General features: G+C 48.2%; 1 protein-coding gene across 2 annotated transcripts in view; it reads right to left on the bottom strand.

The window, feature by feature from the left end:
- Positions 1-25,000, bottom strand: part of unc13bb (unc-13 homolog Bb (C. elegans)) — a 173,670-nt gene that overhangs the window by 93,330 nt on the left and 55,340 nt on the right. For both annotated transcript variants that reach the window (XM_063210348.1, XM_063210349.1), the window contains exons 6-10: positions 24,683-24,759; positions 21,692-21,749; positions 17,478-17,703; positions 2,807-3,085; positions 2,465-2,555 (exon numbers count right to left, since the gene is read on the bottom strand). In XM_063210348.1, coding sequence (XP_063066418.1) covers positions 2,465-2,555; positions 2,807-3,085; positions 17,478-17,703; positions 21,692-21,749; positions 24,683-24,759 — 731 coding nt within the window. The remainder of the gene's footprint in view (positions 1-2,464; positions 2,556-2,806; positions 3,086-17,477; positions 17,704-21,691; positions 21,750-24,682; positions 24,760-25,000) is intronic.

Here is a 25,000-nt window from a genome sequence, read left to right as displayed (position 1 = left end):
CCCGTGTTAATGCAGACAAAGTTTTTCTGGCTATTATAACTTTGACAGACGAAATAACAACAATGCAGCGCAACGCAACTGCAGGCATTTCCGAAAGGTAATGTAGGCCTAGCTCCTGGCGGGCCGCAGGAAGGTTGCACTATGCCTAAAATAAATCCATGAATAGTCGAAAGTAAAAACTGCCACTACTGTCAGGAAAAGCCCCCGTGTATTTGTGCATGAGTGTGTAGGCCTATGTTGAAGAGAGCTCCCGACGCGGTTGAGAATATAGGGATGGGCCTCCGCAAAAAAAGATCGATCCACAAAGTTTTGGATCGATATCGGATTTTTCGGACGTGAATCGATATTGGATCGTGGATCGATTTTTTGAACACAGCCTTATTGGCCGCGGTACGAGAGACATCACCTCTGTGCTAATGAACATCAGTACAGCAGCACGAATGAGACATTACAATATTAATCAGCTGCTTCATCATCCGTCAGATCAAATGCTGTTTACAACTCTGTCCAAGTGTCTATTCAATGCCTTGCACTATTAAAGTGTCAATCTACTCTACAGTTCCTTCCCCCCCAACTCACCTTCACCGTCACAATATCAAATGCTAATTTCAGTTGATGGTGAGGATAAAAAATTAGGGGAACATTTACTCATTGTCCTGAGTCATTGCCATGGTCATCAGCAAGGTAAGCTGGAAAGACACTTCTGATCACATCAGGAAGTAAAATGGCATCCAAACTGATCAAATCGGGAAAAAAGGAGAAAAAAACAGATTTGGCAACAAAGCTCCCTCAAACACATAGAACAAGCATGATTGGGCCCAGTGTGATGGTCCGCGGTAATACAGTGGGTGAAGCCGACTTTAGGAGCCACTCGTTTTGTTTTCTCGACCACTGGGAAACAAAATGGTCGCTATCTGCGCCTAGACTTTGAGCCGTGAATTGCTTGTTGCGTCTGCTCACAAAAAGTTAGAAACACTAAAAGTAACAAGAATGAGCTGCACACAAGGCTTGAGTCGAAAACTGTATATTGCAGCTGGAAAATAACAAATTAAGTAATTGGATATATCAACAAAACACTTGCCACCTGCTTCCTACTGGACACTGAATTGCAAATGGGCCAACAAACAACAAGCAAACATCTGTTGCTTCAGTCTTATATCCATTGACTTCTTTTGTTACTTTTCGGCTGCAATATACTGTCAATGACACAAGCCTTGTGTGCACCTCTCTTTTTTTTACTTTTAGGTTTTCTTGACGACACCCTGATTGCTCCTTGCAATGTGGAGCCTCCTGGGAAATGATAAGCATGGTGGGAATAGCTTGAGGGAAACCCAGATTTTTATAGGAGAGAAAGATATCCTAAACTCCGCCCACCCAATGCAAAGGAAAGTGCTCAAATTCGGTCCCCTCAGGGGGCCTTTTCCCCTCCTTCTTCTTCTCTTTTTGTGGCGTTTGGTGGCGGCTGGCACAAGATGTGATGTCTACAGCGCTAACGGAACTCCATTTATTCTCAACCTCAAGACTCCAAATGTCTCCAAACCAAAGTGTCTCCTAAAGGGACGTACATCTAACGTGAAATGGATCACGGAAATGTACAAGCCTGGGGTATCTTTCTCTCATATGAAAATCTTTGCCATCGCTAGTGGGTTGTGGGTAGACTCTGACAGCCTCAACTGTCTCAAGGCAAGATGGGGAAACTTTGCGTCCCCTTGCAAAACGACTACCAACATGATAGACTTACCGACAACAGGGTGAACCAACAGAATACACATACAACAAAGTCGTGAAGTGAAACTCTCAATCACCCCAAAGAATGTGCATGGCAGAGTAGGAGGGGATACTTACCTGGAAGCCATCTGAGATGACGCATACATTATTAGTAGGGGGTGGGGGGGGGTGGGTCACAGGGTTTAGACGGTTGGGTAGGTCATAAGGTAAACCAGAGGATGATGGGACCAGTGATTGTGTGTGTGTGTGTGTGTGTGTGTGTGTGTGTGTGTGTGTGTGTGTGTGTGTGTGTGTGTGTGTGTGTGTGTGTGTGTGTGTGTGTGTGTGTGTGTGTGTGTGTGTGTGTGTGTGTGTGTGTGTGTGTGTGTGTGCGTTTGTGTGTGCGTGTGTGTGTGTGTGTGTGTGTGTGTGTGTGTGTGTGTGTGTGTGTGCGTGTGTGTGTGTGCGCGCGCGGGTGCGCGTGCGTGCGGGTGCGCGTGCGTCGTGCGGGTGCGCGTGCGTGCGGGTGCGCGTGCGTCGTGCGGGTGCGCGTGCATGCGGGTGCGCGTGCGTGTGCCTGTGTGTGTGCGCGGTCTTTGTGTGTGTGCGCTCTTTGTATGGGTGTGCGTTTATGTATAAGGGCTTGTGTTGTTGATTGGAGAGAGTGAAGGGGGGGTTGCTAAGGGACAGTGCAGGACAGTGTGATGGGGTAAGTTAGGGATAATGAAGATGGCGGGAGGGGGGCTCCCTGCTGTACCTCCTGCAGTTCAGCTCTCACTTTGTTGATGGCCTTCAGCCAGCGGACCCTCGACGGGGTGAATGGCAGCGCGGGACCATCATCATGGAAACTGGACGGGAGGAAAAAGACAATTGACCATTATTTGACCCACGGACAGATCTTTTCAGTCATATTTAGTATAAGTGCAATTTTCATAATGGATACATGAAAAAAGATAACATTTCTGAACGGGCCGCCTGAATTCTGGAAATAGCTACTAACTGCAAAAAATATTACATATTGGACCTTTAACAATAAGACCAAGATCCTATATCGTCCTTGTTACTGTACATGAAATGAAGATAGCGACACATTATTCACCCTGTGACAGTTTTCTCCGGTTTCTTGTCCACTGGAGTGACGGCGTCTCTCTTGAGGGAGCCGGCCAGGGAGGAGGGGTGCACGGAGGCGTCGTCTCCCCAGCCGGAGTGGCCGTTGGTGGGCAGGAGCCCGTTGGTGCTGAGCCGGTAGCCGCTGTGGTAGGAGTGGTGAGACTCCTCCAGCTCCGAGCCCACCGCACTCTCCTGTCCCGCCTCGCTCAGCTGAGAACTCGCCTGGCTCAAGTTGCCCGATGAGTCGAAGCGACTACTGTCCACCGGGCTGATATAGACAGAGGACAGAGAAGATGAGTTAGAAACACTCTTAAAAGAGATTTTATTAACAGTAAGTACACTGTTTAATCATATAAAAAAGTGTGTAACTAATAATTTCACAGTGTACAATAGTGTCTCAGTGCACAGGACAGATGTTTAAGAAAGAGAAAAACTATAGCGTTTCTATAGCTGATCTTCTAAAACTCTTTATCAACTACACTTATTTATTCAATTATATAAACAACTATTAGAACTGCTAGAACTACAAGAACTAACATGTGCACTCAATGTATCTTAATGCACTAATAACACTAACACTAAAATACTATTACCACTCCTACTAAATACTATTAAGTAAATACACTTTTTAAATTATATTAAACCATGTTATAACTAACAGCTGTAAGGGGTAGGACAGGTTTGCCAACTAAAAAATGGCACATAGAGGTAAAAGATTCACAACACATCACAACACAACACATTGAGGGGATGCTGTAAACCACACAAACACACAAAACACAAGGGTGCACATCAATCCTACTGGGGGCTTTTGGGTGAGGTCAGGCTATTCACATTATATTAGGACTCTGTGTCTATTGTCAGTGCATTATAAATGGTTGGGGTCGACCATTTATTATGCTGCTACTAGCCTTTTCACACTCAAGAGGTCCTTGTCATGGCGCATTCCTGAAGACAGATCTGAAGAGGACTCGCACAGGGGGTCCTTGTCCTTAAGGGATGACATGTGTAGGGGGTCTATCTCGGACGTGGATATGTGTACATCAGGCTTATCAACACCATTGGTGGAGGATATCAGTTCTCCTGCTACATAACCTTCCTGAACCTTACTGCTATCTTCACTGAGACCTTTTCTAGAGTCTATGGCGAGGTGCGTGCCATTGGTTACTATGACACTGCCGTCGCTGTTAGCTTTGGGCTGCGCCGTGATGACATCTGAGGACATGAGCGCTTTCGCTGCGTCTGACTTTTCATCCTGGAAGAGACCATTGGAGAGGTTCTTGAACCCGGAGAGGAGGCCTGCTCCGTCGGCCTGGGATGCCGCTGGAGGAGAGAATAACGACCCGAGAGACTTTGTGGTATCACTCAAGCCCGTCAGCAGCACACCTTCAGACGGCAGGCCAGACTTGTCAGTGTCTTTAGCAGGTTCCCCGATGATAACCATGGGTTTCTCGTGAATGACATCTCCTTCCAGAGCGGCTGCTTTAGCATGTGCTGCTGGCTGCGATCCCGGTGAAGCAGACGGAGCAGGTTGTGCAGTCTGGCCCGGAGCACCCTGGCCTGGAGGGACGTTGGGGGGTCTCGCTCCCGGCTGGCCAGCTGCAGCTGCAGGGGGTCGTCTTTGCTGAGGCTGCGGTTTCGGTGGCTCAGGGGCTTTGAACATGCCGAAAAGATCACTTGCTGGTCCACTGCTGCCGAAGCCAAACAGGGAGGGTTTCTGCTGAGGAGGAGGAGCCTGACCCTGGGGAGCTGCTGGTTTGAAGAAGGAGGACTGGGCCTGAGAGAAGAAGCCAGAGGCAGGCGCAGCCCCTGGGGCAGCAGCCCCTCCTGGCGGCGGGCCAGAGAACATCTTTGACATGAACCCTGACACAGCGTCGGCACCGGAATCTAACACAGACTTGGCTGCATCACCTGGGGAAGCGGCAGGTGGAGGCTGAGGTTGGGGTTGGGCAGCAGGCTTGGCCTCTTGAGTAGACGGTGGGCCCGTCACAGTGGACTGCAGATCTGGGGATGGTTGCTGTGTCGTGACGGATGACATTGGTGTACTTTGAGTATCAGTTGCAGGTTTGTCTATGGCAACTTCCTTTCCATCTTTCAATTCTGTCTGAGCAGGAGTTTCCTGAAGTGAGGTTGTGTCCTTGATAATTGCTGGCGCTTGCGATAAAGACATTTGTGTCTGTACAGTAACTGTATGCCCTTGGCTTTTCTGATCCTGTGTAGCGTCAGCTGGCACTGGAGCCTGGACATCCGCTGGTTTTGGCGGTTCAGGTTTCTTTTCTTCTAATAACGATCCCAAAAGGCCAAATGCTCCAGTTTTGGGTGCATTGCTTTCTGGACTGGGGCCACCAAACATGGAGAGCAAGCCTTTGCCAGGGGTGTCCTGTGTGGGAGCAGCTCCTCCAAGAATCCCTCCCAGTATGGATGAGGCTTGAGGTGCACTCTGCTGTGGTGGGGCAGGGCCACCAAACAGACCAAAGAGTCCTTTAGCAGGTGGCTCTTGTGCAGGCCCTGTTGCTGCTGGACCTGGTGCAGGACCGGAGAACATAGACAGAAGCCCTTTCCCTGGTATGTCCTTTGACTCTGTGGATCCAGGAAGTATCCCACCAAGGAGAGACCCAACTGGAGAAGGGGCACTTTCAGGGCCCGATCCTCCAAACATAGACAGTAAACCAGAGGCTGGAGTTTCTTTAGGTGGTGGAGCTTGTTGAGGGGTGGCATCAGGGACAGTCTGGGCTTGAGACACTTGCGGAGCAGTTTCAGTTGTCCCTGTGGATGGCATGGAGTTATCAATCTGAGATTTGGTGTCAGCAGCTTTCACTTCTGCTGTGGTCACTTGCTGAGCGTCTGTAGTGGTTGAAGTAGTTAAAGTTGTCATAGACGTAGTTGAGGAAGGCGTATCACTTAGCTGAGACGCTGGGGGACTAAGAGGGCCTTTAGCTACACTTTCCGTGTCAGCTGATACAGCTGGAGCGCCAGCAAGATCACTTACTCCAGATGAAGTTGTTGTTGTGGTTACTGCTGTTGCTGCTGCTGAGGTTGCTGTTGTTGCTGGTAATGTGGTTGGTTGTTGTTCAGGCTGTAAACCTGTTGTCGTAGTTGCTTCTGTGATCACTGTTGTTGTCACTGGTGCTGAGGATGATGTGGCTGTTGCTTGTTCAGATGCTGAAACTGTTGTAGTGGCTGCTGCTGCTGTTGCTGATGCTGATGGTTGTTCAGGTTGTGATGTTGGCTTTGAACTTGGGACAACTGGTGGCACTGAGGGGGTTGTTGAGGCAGGTGTTGGTGTCTGACCTTCAGGCCTTGGTGCCCTCTGTGCTGCTGGTCTTCTCCGGGGTTGCTGTGTTGGAATAGGGGTATCAAACATGGAGAATAAACCTTTGGCTGGACCAGGAGTAGACGCAGAGGAGCCAGATAAAAGCCCGCCAAGAAGCCCTCCAGATTGGGGAGCATTTTGTTGGGGACCTGGGGCAGCAGGGCCTGGTCCTGAAAATAGACCCCCAAGAATAGAACCAGCCTGAGGAGCACTCTGTTGAGGAGCTGGAGTAGGGCTTGCTCCTGAAAACAGCCCACCAAGAAGCCCACCAGTTTGTGGGGCACTTTGTTGGGGACCTGGGGTAGGACTTGGTCCCGAAAATAAACCCCCGAGAATGGAACCGGACTGGGGAGCTTGCGGAGCGTTCTGTTGCGGAGTTGGAGTAGGGCTTGCGCCTGAAAACAGCCCACCAAGAAGCCCTCCAGTTTGGGGAGCACTTGGTTGTGTAGGTTGACCACCAAACATGGACATCAAGCCAGAGGCTGGTCCAGCAGGGGCAGATGTGGACGTCGTAGCTGGTGGTGGTGCTGGCTGTGTACTTGGTCCACCCAGCATTGACATAAGTCCCTTCATTGGTGATTCACTGGGTGGGGCACTTCCTGGAACGGGAGGCTGTTCACCTGGAGCAGGCTGAGGACTTGTGCCCTGAACACCAGCCACTGTAGACACAGGTGTAGCTCCAGGGACATTTGACTGCTCAACTATAGCAGCTGGAGTTACTGGTGGTTGTGCACCTGCACTGGAATCTGCAGATAGACTGGCTTGAGGTTGAGCAGCAGGTGGACCTGGTTGAGCTTCTGATACTGATGTTGTTGGCATAGTGGGGGCAGGAGCACCAAACATTGACAGTAATCCTTTCATTGGCGATTCGCTGGGTGGAGGTGCAGCACCCTGCACACCAGCAGCTTGTTGTGGACCTGGTTGAGGTTGTGATGCTGATGGGGCTGGTGTAGTGGGGGCAGGAGCGCCAAACATAGATAGCAATCCTTTCATTGGCGAGTCGCTTGGTGGTGGTGCGGCAGCCTGAACACCAGGCGCTGGCTGTAGACCTGGTTGAGGTTGTGATGCTGCTGTTGTGGGCGTAGTAGGAGCTGGATCACCAAACATGGATAGTAATCCTTTCATTGGTGATTCAGTAGGTGGGGGTGAAGTAACCCGAGGACCAGAACCTGGCTGTGGACCTGGTTGAGGTTGTGATGCTGCCGTTGTGGGCGTAGTGGGAGCAGGAGCACCAAACATGGATAGTAATCCTTTCATTGGTGATTCAGTAGGTGGTGGTGAAGTAACCCGAGGACCAGTAGCTGGTTGTGGACCTGGTTGAGGTTGTGGTGCTACTGTTGTGGGAGTAGTGGGGGCAGGAGCACCAAACATGGATAGTAATCCTTTCATTGGTGATTCAGTAGGTGTTGGGGCAGTAGTTTGAGGACCAGGCGCTGGTTGTACACCTGGTTGAGGTTGTGATGCTTGTGGGGCAGGTGTGCTAGGTGCGCCAAACATGGACAGCAATCCTTTCATTGGAGAGTCACTGGGAGGGGCAGCTCCAGCTGCACTAGAAGCTGGTGGTGCAGTGTGTGGAGCTGATGCCTGACTTGGCCCAGTAGCTGCCACAGATGTTGGCGGTTGAGGACTAGGCCCACCAAACATGCCCAACAAGCCTTTACCAGGAGTTTCATTTGAGCTTGATGGTCCAGAGAGAAGCCCGCCAAGAAGGGATCCCGATTGTGCTGGTGTCTGCTGAGGACTGCTACCACCAAACATCGACAGCAAACCTTTCGGCTGCTCTTGCTGAGGTGGTGGTCTTGCAGGCTGAGCTTCTTTGGGAGGAGCTGTTGCTGAAGGCACCTGTGAAGTGGCTGCCGCTTGAGGTGGTGTCTGTTTTGGGCTTGGACCACTGAACATCGACAACAGACCTCCACCTGATTCTGGTTCACTTGGTGCTCCAGACAGCATGTCCCCAATTGAACCAAACAGACCCCCTGCAGGCTTAGGCGGAGGCTCTTGTTTTGCTTGGGCAGGTGGCAGTGTGGTTTCAGATCTTCGTGGTGTTGGACCTGTGGCAGCAGCAGACGGAAATACTTGAGACATACTCTTACTAGGCAGCTGGCCTTGTGCTTGTGCTTGCTTCTCTGGTCCGTAGCCACTGCCTCCACTAAGTGTCTGCTGCTTTTGAAGTCCTTTGGGCCGTGATTGGATCTGTTGAGGACTTGCTCCCTGATTGGCACCTGGTGCTTGTTGGCTTGGTGTAGTAGCTACTGGTTGAGGCTTTGTGATGGATTCTGGAGGCTTGACAGGCTCAGGTTTAGGCTCCTCCATTCCAACAGCGGATTTGAAGCGATTGAAAAGTCCCCCCTGTTCAGGCGTTTTTTCTACAGGTGTTGGCGGAACACTTGGTTGTGAAGTAGTTGTAGTGGGCGGTACTGGGCTGCCTCCAGCAAACTGTTGACTTGGCAGCGGTGATGGCACAGTGGACTGCTGTGACATCGTTGTCTGCCGAGCAAGTCTGGGCTTCTGAGATGAGGGGAGAGTCTGAGGTGGTGTGTACGCTTGAGTAGACGGTGGCGTGGGCAGAATTCTTGATGATGTTGTTGTCTGTGGTTGGGACCTAGCGCTCTGACTTTGAGGTTGAGTTGTAGAGTCATCCCCGACAATTTTAGATTTCAGACTCTGGAAGCCTGTAGAAAATAAGCCCTTACTCTCCCTACTCTGTGGTGTTGAGCTGGGCGTTTTACTTGTATCCCCGACCACAGATGACAACAGAGAGGAAATCTTTTTGACGGCTCTGTTTGGTTGCTCTTCTCCAGGTGCCACATGTTTTCGCCACTCTTCCTCTGGGGTGTCATCCACATGTTTCACTCTCACGATGGACGGTGCTCTGCGCCTTTCTTTGGGCTTGTAATAACCGGTGGAATTCATGTTAGCGGAGGACCCAAGGGATATTGGCACTCTCTGAGAAAGGAGTTCCTTGACTCCGTCAGTGAAAGATGGACCCTGATTACCCTGGATCCTGTGAGAGGACAAGTCCACAGCCTGCAGAGAGGGATCCAGAGGGGGAGGCTGTTGCTGCTGAAGCCTGGCATCCATTCTCACCTTGTTTAACCTGTATGAGGATAGGTCTAACTGTGGATGCCTTTGACCAAAGTATGAGTTCTCAAACATTTGTGAGAAGCGTTCAAGATTCAGGTTCATGATCTCATTTCCTCGTCTGTAGGCTGAGGAGAGGTCAAGAGGACTGTTGAGGAGCTGCGGCTCGGGTTGGTCTCCGGGAAGCCAGAGCAGCTCGTCTTCATTGTACAGCGGGATTTTGAATCCACACACGACTACCATTTCGTCTTGCAGAAAAGCATTGGGGTAATTACCGTTGCCTATTAATTCCCCCTCAGGTGTACAGGCATAAACATACTGACCTGAGCCATCTGTGAGGAGAGCATATATGTACTCGTGATCAGTATAAACAAAATAGCCACAATCTCCATCGTCAGCTGGCCACCACATGCCCTGCTCCAGAAGAGAAAGCCACTGGTGGTACCATTCCCCTTCCTCCAGGTACATCTGGTCGTCCATTGGGGAGTTGGCGATTGGGTAACCCCACTCATTACACTGCCTGGTCGGAGCTCCATGGCTGGAGTAGTCCAGGCCTTGCTGGTGATAGCCCAAGTTGCCATTAAAATCATATGGTCCATTTGCAGCATAGGAAAGGTTTTGGGCACTCTCCTCATAATAGCCTTCATGGTATGACACACGGTTTAAACTGTATGAGCTGCCTTCATTGAAGGAATGCCATTTGCCGAATTTGGCGTTGCCACTCTTGGTGCTGAGGTTCAGCGCTCCATCCTGCTCCTGGTGTCCCAGTCTGTCTAGACTTGTATGGCTGCTCCACAGTCTCTCCCTGCTGCCTGGCTGGCCAGTTATGCTTCCCTGGACAGTCATTGGTGAACTTGCCACCTGTTGTTGGTTGTAATGCATATCTGCATATGGTTGGTTGGCTAGTAGATTAGGCTGGCTACTGTACATGCCAGATGAGTTCCATTGTTGAGAGGGTTGTTGTGATGTGCCTTGAAGTGTTGGTGCCGTCGCAGGTCGATAATTTTGTGATTCATTGTTAAACTGTTGCCAGATTGAAGACGCTTGTATCCATTCGTTACTGTCATCATAGTCTGCATACAGGCTCGCTGGGTCTTGATAGCCTGGCTGACTTGGCATGCCATGGACAGAACTAGAGCTGCTGTGTAGACTGTGCTGGGATAGAGAGTTCGTATCTCCCAGTGGAAAGGTGTTGAGATTTTCTGCACTATACGACACCATTGGGTTGCCCGTCTGATAAGGGTCTTGGTAATAGTACAGCGCAGGCAAACTTCCAGTGCTGTTTGAGATGTAAGATGGTCTGTTTTGCAGTGAACGGGCATAGCTGGCGGAAGTTCTCAAATCTAAACTGTCATCGTTGGCACTTTGAGGCATATAACCCAATGTATTCCTTCTGTGGCTTCGGGTGATGGGAAAATACATCCCAGGATGTCTACTGATGTATGCAGGGTCAACTGTAGGTCTTCCCATGTTCAAATTGTGGATAGCTGTGGCAGAATGTGATGAAATGATAGGACGGACTCCTGCAACTGCCCTCTGCTCAGCATTTTGTGGGACAGCTTGCTCTGAAGGCACGGCTTCGGTGTTGTTCCGACCAAAGAGTCCTGAGAGGAATCCTTGTTGGGCTACTGGCTTTTGTTCGGGCTCTTGAATCTGTGGCTTGGAAGGCGTCTGAGGGAGCAGTCTGCGTGTTTGGGTTTGCGTTTGCTGGCCTGATAATGAGGTGGTGGAGTCTTGCTTCTGTGTGTCTACTGACACAGGCTGTGTGGTTGGTGGTATGTCTTCAGATGATGTGGTGAGCTTACTAAAGAGCCCAGATAAAATGCCTGTCTGGTTTGCATTGTCCTGAGGCTGAGAGGTACTTTGTGATGAGGTTAACCCAGAGTTTGTGCTCTGCTGAGTGACAGACGATGGTTGTGGTTGTGAAGAGATGCTCTCAGATGGGGATGACTTAAAGATACCAGAAAGCAAACCAGTAGATTGACCTGGCTGTTGTGAAGACCCCTCCTGTTGCGAACTTTGTCTTGGCAAATTTCCAGAGTGTTGTTGAGTGTGGGAGGGTGCACCTGCTGCTGACGTAGGCTGTGTTGTTGTGGCCTGGGTAGTGGCAATGGGATCAGATGAAGCCAATTTAAAGAGGCCAGAGAGAAGACCACTCTGCTGAGGTGGCGCCTGCTGAGGTGGAGCCTGCTGTGGAGCTGCTTGAGTGTTTGCTGTTCTCGACAACTGCGGATTCCTTTGTCTTGGCCCTTGTTGAGTGTTTTGACTGCCGCCTTGTTGCTGATGGGACACTGTTTGTTGCTGCTGTGAAGACGGAGGAGGAGGGGATGGACTGGTGGACACATTTTCTGCTGAGGCCAATTTAAACAGCCCTGATAGGAGACCTCCTTGTTGTTGCTGTGGTGGTGGCTGGGAGGGGTTTGTTGGGGGTTGTTGCTGAGAAACCTGACTAGCAAGGGAATCCCTTTGCTGTGGTGAAGACTGTACATCAGCTGAGACGTTTTCAGTGAGCTTCAATAGGCCAGAGAGTAGCCCCCCTGTTTGTGGAGGTGGGGCAGCTGGTTGTGTTTGGGGCTGGACTTGAGGATGAATGGCCTGCGCACTTTGGCTGCTTGCCGGACCCTGTGGTTGTTGTTGAGCCACAGATGACAAATCACCGGTGGATGCAAACTTCAAGAACCCAGAGAATAACCCACCTTGCTGCGGAGGCTCTGGTTGTGGCATTGGGTTTCTAGAGGCCCCTAGTGGCGGAGCCCGGCCTTGCGCTGGTCTCGGCCCTTGGGGGTTTCTCTGTTGGCCACTCTGAGCACCAGGCGGTCCTTGAGGTCTAGGGCCTTGAGGTCTTGGGCCTTGAGGTCTTGGACCTGGAGCTGCCGCCCCTGTAGATGGTGGAGGCACCGGACTGTCAGCTTTGAAAAGGTTCGAGAACCACCCCGTTTCCGCTGCTGCCTGAGGCTGCTGAGGTCTGCTGGCTGGGTTTCCAGGAGGTGCCGCACCCACGTTGGACCCTGTCTGCTGGACGTTGGTGGGATTCTGTGGCGTGGGTTGAGGGGCACTGATGTCTTCCCCTGAAGCAAACCTCAGGAAGCCTGAGAGCATGCCACCCTCTTGTTTGGCCTGGGGTTGTGGCTCTGGTACCCTCACGTCCTCAGCGGATCTGAACACCGGGTAAACTGTGATAGACTGCGGCGGTGGGTTTGGAGGGTTTACTGGTGTTAGCAGTGAGCTTAATGATTTTGTAAATGGGCTGAAAAAACTTGAGTCAGGCGGAGGTTGATTTACAGGTGCAATGTTTGGTGGTTTGTTTGAACTTTCTGGGACATAATATGTGAATTCGTGAGACATCATGTTCTTTTGTTGGTTCATATACTGTGTGTCACTGTTTACTTTGCCCACGCCTTGAGAACCGGAAGCTTTTGATTGCTGTTGCTGAACTCCATGTTTCCCACTGAAGCCATGTTTCTCATCTAAATATCCATCCTTTGGGGCAGTGCCATGTGATGACTTGTTTGCATCAGTTGATGACGTCACTGTCTCTTCCCCAGAAAACATTTTCAGTGGGTTCATTTTTCCCAAAACAGAGTTTACTTTTGACGTCTGTGCATTTTGCTGTAGTTCCTGAGCTTTATTGACATTGTCCATGGGCTCTCTGAGACTGGCTGTATAATTTCCTTGTTGAATCTTGCTCTCAGACTGTTGAGGTGACAGAGAAAGCTTTCTAGTGGGTGGCGGGTCTGGATCAGGTGACACCACTGCTACAGGTGTGGGTGTGGGGCTTGGCGACTTGTTAATAAAAGAGAAGAATTTTGATGATAGGTCTGTGTCACCTGCAGCTGAGCCTGTCTGTGCTTGAGGTTTGTCTGGAGGATTTGCGGTTGGTTGTTTGGAGCCAGTGAAGGAGCCAAATAAAATGCTCATGGCACTTTTCACACCAGTCACAGCAGGCTCAGGCTCTGTTTTTGTGTCTTTTCCCCTCGCCTCACCTCTGGTGTCTTTTGAATTATTACTTGGGTCCTCTCCAACAGAATCCATTCTCATGCTACCTTGCGAGGACAACCTTGACTTTGGGGACTTGGGGGACTTTGGGGATTTGGGCAGCGAGCCATATTTGCTTATCTCCTCTTCCTTCTCGGCGAGGTACTCTGACACGGTTTCCACGAGGCACTGGAGCTCGTCTATGGGATCCACATACTCATCGCTCGGCTCCTCTACAGGTGAGAGCATGGCCTCGGGAGCCCAGCCGCCTATCTTACCCTTCCCAAACCTCCTCTCTCTGTGGCCCAGGGGCTTATGATCCGAGTAACCGCCACCACCGTACGTGAACCTGCTGCCGTGGCTGTACGCCCGGTCATCGGCTTCTTCTGCGGACATCACCTGTTCCAGGTACTCCTCCAGCTCCTCCTCGGAGCCGAGCGCGTACTCGAACTCGTCCACGTCAGGGTCAAAGGTGACGCCTCTGATGCGCGTGGCCTCCTCCTCCTCTTCTCGATATGCCACGTAGTGCTCGAGCGTGTTCTCCACGTCCTTCTTGGCCCACATGCGCGTCTTGTAGAGCAGCCCGTTCTTGTAGGGCCGTAGGCAGTGAGTCACGCTCTCATCCTCCAGCTGCCTCAGGGCCACCTGCCGCCGCACCAGCTCGCCGCGCTTCTGCCGGAGCAGGGCCAGGTCTGGCCCGCATGCCTCCTGCAGCTCTAGCAGCTCGCTGCGTTTCTGCCGCAACAGGGCCAGATCCGCCCCGCATGCCTCCTCCAGTCCCTCCAGTTCTTCTTCCTCCGCCTCCTCATTGGGATGCAGGAACAACCCCCCCGGGTCCCGCAGCCGTTTCCTGCGCCGGCGGTCGATGGTCTCATAGCCTTCGGGGAACGCCGCCTGCAGCCGGTCGCTAGCGTCCTCTTTGCTGTGGAGGGCAGAGCTCGTGTCTCGACAGGCTCTAGACATGCGGATGATGGCACTACGATTGTCCTCCTCAATCCAGTGAGGACGGCCCTCGTTCAGGCCGTCGCCCCTACCCTTTCTACCTACTACTTTATACTTGGTCTCCCACTCCTCTACACCCATGCCTGAGTCCACAGGGATGATCCTGACTCTGCCTCTCTGGTTTAGAGCTCTAGAGATGACGGATGGATGAGGTTAAGTGATTAAATCAAGATGGCGGATGGGGGATTGAAAGAAGAGAAAAGAGAAAGCAGAAGGCAAAGGAAAAAAGAAAAGAAAAAGAAAAACAATTTAAAGAAGACAAGATAGAAACGATTATAAAAATAAAATAATAAAAGCAGAAGCAAAATGAAATTCACTACAAAAGCTGTGTGATAACATTGCATTCTCCACAACACACATGCAAATTACAACCTGCTATGCATAAACAAAAAAAGGTTGTTAGTACATAATAATAACACATACAAATACGTAAAATTCATGAGGCTGTATTTCACACTTTTTTTTTTTGAGTGAAAACTTCAGACCATAATGCATGAGTTTGTTATATGACTATGTGTGACCCGTAGCTTGGCTCCAGAAAAGTGCCATCATACACAACAACAACAACAACAGAAAAAAACACATGAACAAAACAACATTCATGAGTTTTCTCCTGGTGTAATCCTGTTTCTTTTCTTCTGATGTTCCGGAATTATCCGGATCAGCGTTCTATCTGTCCGCACAGACGCAGATTAACTGCAATCTCAACCGGCCTCAGCGTGTTTCTGTCCCACACAACTAACACAGGGGAATCACACACCACAATAAACACACACACACACACACACACACACACACACACACACACACACACACACACACACACACACACACACACACACACACACACACACACACACACACACACACACACACACACACACACACACACACACACACACACAATTGTCCATGAAACACACACGCCACAATACACACACAACTGTCCATGAAAAACACACACACTACAATAAACAAGAGTGCCCATGAAGTGCGCAGTGCTCGTGTCATGAAGCGAGCAGAAGAGTCTCTCTCCCCAACTCCACATTTTACTGCTGATGCAGCCATTTTCACAGAGTGTCTGGCTGCCGCTCGGGGGCATTCATCAAGCAGCTGAATAAATAGAAACACATTCCATTCCTTAAGATATTCATTCCATCATCCCGATTTGTTTAAATTAAACCTGCATGTAATTTTCAGTCAAATCCTAAGTGTGCCTCTGTTTCATTCATCAGTGTTTGTTTTTTTTCCCCTTTGACAGCTGTACACAGCTGCTTGAAATGCATACGTCTCAATAGAGGAGAGCCAGGGAACGGACGAGAGAGAGACAGAAAGAGAGAGAGTGCACCCTGTAATGCATACGTCTCAATAGGAGAGTGCCTCTATTGCGGCCTCAATAGAGAACGAGAGATAGAGAGAGAGAGAGAGAGAGAGAGAGAGAGAGAGAGACAGAGAGAGAGACAGAGAGAGAACCAGACAAGTCTCATTGGTATGCACTGCAAAGCAACAGTCCATAGAGAGAGATTGGATTAGACTGCTTACTGTAAGTCATTCCCAAAGGTCGGAAAATCGAACGTTTGCCTTCGAGCAACAGCAATGAATGGCTAAATTATAATCAGACTATTATGGGCCAGACCCCATGATTTCCGGCTAATCAGACCAAAAAGAAAACGCAAACAGCACTATTTTACTGGGAAACAGCTGAATCATCACAGGTCGCTTAATTCACACATTCATACAGGGGCAGGCAGCTCTGTGTGAATACGTCTCTGCCGGATGGCTGTGGAAAAGCGGAAAGTGCTGGTGGAAATGTTTCAATACAATGAATCAGATTCGGATGTCAATCCATCCTGCTTGACAGTGCAATGTGCCGTTCTCAGAGTGGGGCACTTTACTGTCTGGACACCGATCAGCTAAACAGAGCAGGGCTCCGTACAGTATGCCAACAGACCTCCTACTAAAAATCCCTGTGGTGCACTATGTGTACACAAACCTGATATAAAGGCCATTCCTGAAATTCACGATGCACACAGACCTGTTGTAATGGTGCTTCTTTAGTTAATATTGTATGTAGTATACTGCCCTAAAATTTCAGAACGCAGTATAATTCCGTACTGGTAAACTGAGAAAAAAGGCTTTAAAGTTTCCCTTCTGGCCACGCAACTGTGTTGCAGGTAAAGTGATGATGACACTTCCATATAATACTTTTTTATGGTGGAAATTTATGCACGCAAGAAAAAAACACAAAAAACAACATTCTCATTACTTTTTAGCTGAAAAATCAATAAACTGCGTTCTGTTGTAGGCTACTGTCTACACACCAAAACCACGGTTTCAATGGAGAAGTGCAGTACTTTATTTTGCGTGATATACTGCGTTCTTGGCTAGTACGACGTAGGCCTAACCTCTTAAACAAAAAAGCGCAGTATAATAGTTTTTTATCATTTTTTTTCTGAAACGGGACAGTTGGACAAAAACAATTTAACACAAGAAAAAGAGGGTATTTTAAAGGCGATTTCCAGTCTAAACTCATTTTCGACCAGTTTTAAGATACTGCGTTCTGAAATGGTAGGGCAGTATAGTACAAACACAGACCTGCTAGTGTGGGACATGTAATACTGTTTCAACCAAATACCATGCAACACCATATTGTAACCATTGCCATCTAAGGTATGTGTTCCTCCTAAACTGTTGTCCTGTCCTGTCGCTTTGAGGTGCATGTCATATGAAATGAGAGATACAAAGATAAGTGTTTTTGTTGATGTTGATGTTGATGTTGTCGTCGTCATCGTGGTGGTCCCTGTAGTACAAAGACCTGCTAGCTATAATAAAGACACAGATCTGCTAGCAAGTTGGTCCCTGTAATGTTTTATTACAGTATTGTTGTTGTTGTTGTTGTTGTTGTTGTTGTTGTTGTTGTTGATTATTATGTTGTTGTGGTTTATTATTATAGGGCAGTCATGGGTGAGCGGTTAGGGCGTCAGACTTGCATCCCAGAGGTTGCCGGTTCGACTCCCGACCCGCCAGGTTGGTGGGGGGAGTAATCAACCAGTGCTCTCCCCCATGACTGAGGTACCCTGAGCATGGTACCGTCCCACCGCACTGCTCCCCATGGGGCGCCACTGAGGGCTGCCCCCTTGCACGGGTGAGGCATAAATGCAATTTCGTTGTGTGCAGTGTGCAGTGTTCACTTGTGTGCTGTGGAGTGCTGTGTCACAATGACAATGGGAGTTGGAGTTTCCCAATGGGCTTTCACTTTCACTTTTTTCACTTATTAATATCCACAGACCTGCTAGCGTGCTGCTCCCTGTAGTCCAGTTCCAGGCTGTGCACTGAGTCTGTGCAGGAGTCCAGGTGGTTGTGGTTCTGGTTGTGGTGGTGCCGTGGGCCCATGGGGTACTGGTGGGCCGAGGAGTTGGGCTGGGCCGTGGTGTGGTAGCGGGGGGGCAGGCTGCTCGACTCGCTACGATAGTCGCTGTCCCGGTCGTCAACAGCACTGTCCAGGTCATCGAGAGCTAGAGGAGCAGTGACACACAGAGAAGGAGATGTTAGACATCACCTAAAGCAGGGATGTCAAACTCACATTCTGGGATGAAGTCTGGGATGAAGTCGCAGGCCGAACTCTAAATATTTTTTTGTAGAAATGTACGCATTTAATACTCCAAGGCAAATTTCACAAACACTCATATATGGTAGCTTAAACGTGCCTTAAAGTGATACTGTCCCATTTTTGGAAATAAGCTTATTTTACACCTTCCCTTGAGTTAAATAATAGGGTTTTACCGTTCTCCTGTACTTTCAACCGTTTTCTAGTTATGATATGATTTTGCCTACAAGCTAACAGTTAACATTGAGTCCTATGAGACCAGTTAGCCGCGAGCTGGTCTCATAGGACTCAATGTTAACTGCTAGCATGGAGGTAAAATTTGCACTGCCATACGCCGAGAACGGTTAAAAGTACAGGAGAACGGTGAAATCCTATGATTTAACTCAAGGGGAAGTAAGGAAGGTTACAGGGAGGTTAAAATAAGCTTATTTCCAAAAATGGGATAGTATCACTTTAACATATCCTGTTCATGTGTGGGAGTTAATACATTTGTTACACTTATATACCCATGACATTTCATGTTCAAGTCATGTTACTATATTTTAATGGTGTGTGTGGGCCAATTGCAATACATATTTGAAATGGTCTCGCAGGCAAAATAATAGGCTATGGTCCTGCGGGCGAGATCGGCCCCCGTGCCTGAGTTTTACATCCCTGATCTAGAGCTACAAGAGCAGCAGCAGCCAGGGCAAACAGACAAGGAGATGTTATACTGTATAGTCAGTCATCTAGAGTTGCAGTAGCAGTAAAGACATACAGAGAAGGATATGGTATAAAGCAGGGGTGTCAAACTCATTTTGGTCCGGGGGCCGCATACAACCCATGTGGACCTCAAGCGGGCCGCATTAGTAACATCATCGCAAAAAAACGTAAAGCAGAGGATTAGTGTTCAGTACTATCACGTTTTAAGTGTGTTGAATATGTAGAAAGCAATGCAATACTGATAATCCTATGCAACATTTCCTTGACTTCATTCATTCATTGGCAACCGTCAATATATGGGACAGTTGATTTTGTCAGGGGGTCTGGGTGTTTTCCCCCAGAAAATGTTGTATCTCTTAGATGTAATTCCCAGCATTTTCACACATTCTAACATCCCGTTTCCAGTTTCAGCTTAATAGGAACCAATACAAATCCAATTATATTCATTATATACCAATACAATACGAATAAGAAGTATTAACATTTTATCTCTATATATGAGGGGCGTAATTGCGCATTTCGGTTATTTCATTGAAAAGAAAAATTGTTAAAAAAAAGAAAAACATTTTTATGGAACCCTCTGGCGGGCCGGATGCGCCCCGCGGGCCGTATGTTTGAAACCCCTGGTATAAAGTCATCTAGAGCTGCAGTAACAGTAATGACATACAGAGAAGGATATGGTATAAAGTTATCTAGAGTTGCAGTAACAGGAGCAGCAAGAGCATACAGAGAGGAATGAAATGTTATGCAGACAGAGAGCAAGAATGTGAAGAATAAGGTAAACATAGGCAAGTTGTTCAAGGTGAAGTTAGATGTAGGCAAGATGGCAGGAGAAGGGATGACCTATTTCAGGGGTAAAGAACAGTACAAAGGCTAGATGACAACTCACCTCACCTCACCAGGTATGTTAGTATTTTTCAGTGGCTGCCCATAATCATAGATGAACACAGCTTAAAACATTGTATACATGTTCCACTATTTCCTCAAAGCTTCTGTATTTTCCCCATTATTTTCCCCACTGAATCACCATTATTGCCCACTGAAGGAGACACTTCCTGTGTTTCTTATCTCGCGAGCCAATCAGAAAGAGAGCAGTGGCTCGGACATCAAACGCCACACTGTATGGCGTGGCGAGGTGCTCAATTAGCTGAAGGTGATTGAGAGGGCGCACGCACGTGCACGTGCACACACATGCGCATGCACACACACAAGCACACGCACACGCACACGCACACGCACACGCACACGCACACGCACACACACACACACACAGAGACACACACACACACACACACACACACACACACACACACACACACACACACACACACACACACACACACACACACACACCCAGACCTCCCTCCTCTGCCTCATACTTCTAAACTGAGCCATGTCCATTCCCCTTCTAGCACTGTATCTACTTCTGAGCTGGGGCAATTATGAGGAGATGTGACGGCCACGGCTTAAATAACGGAGGGAAAAAGAATTATTAAGAAGGACAAGACGGAGCGGGGATGGCAAAGAGAGGACAGGATGAGAGAGGCGGGAGCGGAGACATAGATAGATAGAGAGATAGATAGATGGACACAGACAAAGACACAAAAGAGAGTGAGAGAGTGAAGAAAAAAGTGCAGAATGAGAACGATAGAAACTCAAAAAGCAGATAGAGTGAGGGATCAGAGAGAGACAGAGAGAGAGAGAGAGAGAGAGAGAGAGAGAGAGAGAGAGAGAGAGAGAGAGAGAGAGAGAGAGAGAGAGAAATAAGTTAAGTATGCCAAGAAGTAGCTGAAAGCTGAAAGACAGACAGACAGACAATGAGAAAGAAAAGAAGATGACAGCTGTGGAAACTGCTAGCAGAATCACATTCACACTTTACTACATATTTCAGTGTGAAAGAACCAATGGTCTGCAATATAGTAGAAGACTGTGCGAATATATAATAATAATAATGAATTTCTGATGCAAGAGTGGTCCAGAGTAAGTGGGGCAGTGGATACACTTATGCCTACGGGGTGCCAGGCTGATGTATGACATGTCAGTGGACTCGGAAGCCCCAGGGCTTCTCAGGAAGGGGCTGTGTGACGGCTGGCTGGGGGACCTGGGGACAGGCCATGGGCACTGGAGGGGGAAATGGGGACAGGCCATGGGGACAGGAAGGAGGAATTGGGGACAGGCCATGGGGACACAGGGGGGATTACTTCAGAACAGGGGATGGGCACGGTCAGACGCAGCGGGATCCTTTCGGGATGATGATGAGGACCTGATGGCTGGGGGGGGAAGCGGTGGGGTAGTACGGGGTGCGTGGTGGCACAGGGGGATTTGTTGGTAACACTTTATTATAATGGATGCATAAAAAGCAGACTTGGTAAAGAAGACTAACGATGAACAAACCATGAACAAACCTTTCTTTTTTTATTATAAGTTTTATCAACTTTCTACAAAGAATCTTATCTAGAAATAATGTGTTCAATATTTTACAAATCTTTTAACAGATATTGTTTTATACATTTACATGAACATTGTAGATGTTTGATAAATATAAAATATTCACATAACATTTCCCAGTCATCTGCAAAGATTTGTATGTTTGTTCATCATTAGTTAATTATTTACCAAGTCTTAATAATGCAGCCATTATTATAAAGTGTGACCGATACATTTTGAGTTCGTGGGGGCATTACGGGGTGCGTGGCGGCATGGGCGGATTATTTCAGGAGAAAACACGTGATTGGCACGATGGGGCACGATGTGATTGGGCAGCCGTGAGGCCAGGTGGGTTTACGTACTTGGAGATTCGGCCCATCCAAAATAGTTGCCTGAGGTGGTGGGAACATTAGCAAACAAAAGAACGATGTGAGACAGAAGAAAAACTTTTTTTGGTTTATGTTGAGGCTGAAGCACAACTCAGCCTAATTTAAGTCCTACTTCATTTACATTTTTGGCAAGAATAATATTTTATGGAAATGGAATAAGATGCTCCTTGTCCCCCTTTAGAAGTTTATTTATGTGTGCATTTTCTTCATTAGGGAGGATGAGAGACGAGAGATGAGGCAGCTGTTGCACTAACGGTAATAAATAACTCGGCTGGTAAAATAGGGTCAGTGCCAAGTGAAGGGAGACACCAGTGGAATATGCAGCACTCTTGCTCCCTCTAGTGGCGCGGAGAAGAGGTGCAGCACAGCTCTACTTACAGCACTGAGATGCAGCCGAGGGCATCGTCTGGCCGTGCAGGTCGCCATGGAGAGGATACTAGGAAGACAGAACAGAACAGAGATACTGTCATCAGGACCAGTTACACTGCCAGCATGATCATCATAATCATCATCATCATCATCATCATTCAACAGAACACACAGAGATACTCTCATCAGGACCAGTTTCGCTGCCGGTATCATCATAATCATCCACACCACCATTATCATCGTCATCATCATCATCATCATCATCATCATCATCATCATTATCATCATCAACAACAGAACACACAGATATACTCTCATCAGGACCAGTTACACTGCCAGTATCATCATTGTCATCATCATTGTCATCATCACCATATGACATCATCATCATCATCATCATCATCATCATCATCACCACCATCATAACCATCACCACATGACATCAGCATAATGATTATTATTGTCTTTCACTACTCTACTAATTCGTAATAATCATCATAACCATCCGTCCCCCAATGCAATAATACTGTATGTACCACTTCTTATAACCTTTTCTACCAAATGTAATGACCAAATGCTGTACAACACTGCAGTCTAAATGGTCATCGTTGTGATGAGTGTGTGCAATGCTGACTCGAAATGTTTGTCGGATAAAAAGCAGGAGGCTTTGTGTGGTCCTGGCATCCTAATCTCAATAGGAGGGAGGGGAAAAACAGCATCCAGAGTAATTAAAGTGATAAGGCCCGCGAGCAGCCCGGAGAGCATTACTGCTGCCTAACAAAGCAGGCTGAGAGAGAGAGAGAGAGAGAGAGAGAGAGAGAGAGAGAGAGAGAGAGAGAGACAGAGAGAGAGGACCACGCTGTACGATACTGTGCTGTGTTGAGCTGTACGGACGGACAGCCATCATGATAGTGTTGCATTAAAGTTTTCATTGAAACACAGCAGAGAGTGCCAGTGCTTAGACCCATAAATAGCAGTGGGCGGGCAGGCGGGCGGGCAGGCAGGCACCAGCGCTCGGTCACATGTGCGGCTAGCCCTCTCCTCTTAATCCCCAGCCTGGAGTGTCCCATCCCTCCCCACTAAGAGCAGTGGTTCCCAAACTTGATCTGCAGGGACCCGCTTTTTGAAGCCTAATGGCACGGATAAACCAGGCACGACTTGAGCGACTCCGCCGAAGCGAAGGAAGTAATTGACTTTGTATTGAGTCGCTGGTGAGAGAAGAGACCAAAGTGATTTGGGTGACTAGAGGTGATTTGAACGACAGTTTGAAGTTGGACTTCAGCGAATATTATGCAAATGAGCGATGATGTGGTTCAGCGACAGCCAAGTTGCATTCTGCTTTTAACAGGCATACTCTGTCGCTTCTAACGCTCGTATCGCTCTTGCTGCAGAATCCAGCGATTCTCTGTCACTTAATCTTGTAGCCGCCGGTGCGTTTGCCCGGTAAGACCACTCCCTTCCATATTCCAAATGCCAAACATTTTTTTGTCTCTTTTTCATTTTTGTTTTTAATATTGCTACACTTCAATGTGAAATTCACAGGAAAAAGTAAATTCAGTATGCTTATTAGCCCTACAAATGAATACTCTTACTAACCAACTTATGAAATGTAGTTATAATATATTATAATAAAAGCATGCATTCAGGGTTTTATGCCCCTTTAAGTCCCTTATCACCAAAACCCCCTTGTAGTACCTCCACGACCCCCTTGGGGGTCATGACCCCCAGTTTGGGAACCTCTGTGCTAGCTCATCCGCTGAGTAAAGCCCTCTGTCCTCCTCACAGGCAGATGCACCAGAAACCGCAGCTTAAAGCAGCACACAGCTGGAGGGTGCAGTTGCCTACTGTCCCTGCAGGGCCTCTGCCAGCTTTCAACAGGCTCGGGACAGAGTCCCCTGGAAGGCCCCCTCCTCAACCCAATATATTCAATGCAATGAGGGCACAATTCTGGGCCCCATGTCTGGTACTTGGACCTGGGACAACTGACCCCTTTTCACCTGTTTAATTTATTTTGTGTCATTTGGTAGTTTAAAAAAAGAGTAATTGAGTGCATGTCCTCAATATCTATTGTAAGTGTATTTTATCATTCATTTATTTATTGTAATGTATCCCTGTAATAAAGTGTGTGTATACGTATAAATGAACCTTGCTCCACGGATTACCTGCACAGTTTCCATAAATATTTCATGCATTCATAGTCTTACAATTCCTTTTCATTCCTTTCATTTTAAATGAAAATGTGTTTCCTGCCAATGTATTGAAACACACTTTTGAGGCCTTAAACAAACTCATTTCCATAAATGCAAAGTTTGTGTTTGTGCGTGCGTGCGTGCGTGCGTGCGTGCGTGCGTGCGTGCGTGCGTGCGTGCGTGCGTGCGTGCGTGCCTGTGTGTTTACGGTATAGGAGAGGAGAGTGTTGTATGCGTGTGTGTGTGTGTGTGTGTGTGTGTGTGTGTGTGTGTTTACTGACTGAAGTCTAAGCCATGAATACACTCCAGATGATGACTCACTAGATTTCAATTGATTCAGGAAACAAAGAAGTCTGAAATCATCAACCACGTCAGTCAGGCTGTGATGTTTTCAACACAACACTGCAGGCAGCATGCATTAATGCTAGCTTTGTAAGAGAGAAACCTTTCAGCAGTTCTGATGGGCTTTCACTTATGGCCTTTATTTACTGCTTTGATGGAGAGGCTTCTTTTGGGAGCAACTGGGAGTTTCTTTGTTTCTTCTCTGGGTGTAAATGAGTGGCACTCAGGCAGGCATGAAATAATAAACAGCAAAATGTCACACTTCCTTTAAGGTTGCAATTTTTATACTTTTTTTATTTGGCTAAAATGCCTACGGCCCTACGCGTTTTGGCCCATAAGGCCATCTTCAGGGCGCAGGCATTGTTGCCAAATAAAAAAAGTTACAAAATTGCAACCTTGAGTGCCTCGGATTTCCTCCACCCTGAAATGCACCCTGTCTATTACCCATAATGCCCCCTGCTCTGCTCACCTCGTCATGTAGGCCCATGGTGTTGATGCGGTCCAGCTCACCACCCCTGTAGTGCCAAGCCTCCTCCTCCGGGATCTCTGCAGAGAAGAGGAGATACATGAGACACACACACACACACACACACAGAGTGCACACACACAAAGAGCACGAACACACACACGCACGCACACACGCGCACACACACACACACACAAAGACACACACAGACACAAAGACACACACAGATCCTGCACAGTAGGACAAACACACACACACACACACGCATGCACACTGCAGTCAGAGAACACACCACAGAGCCATACGCAATGTGTGTGGTGT

The sequence above is a fragment of the Engraulis encrasicolus genome, chromosome 11, assembly GCF_034702125.1.
Source record: "Engraulis encrasicolus isolate BLACKSEA-1 chromosome 11, IST_EnEncr_1.0, whole genome shotgun sequence".
NCBI lineage: Eukaryota > Metazoa > Chordata > Actinopteri > Clupeiformes > Engraulidae > Engraulis > Engraulis encrasicolus.
Note: the sequence above shows the minus strand (reverse complement) of the source record. Positions and strands in the feature narration are given on the sequence as shown.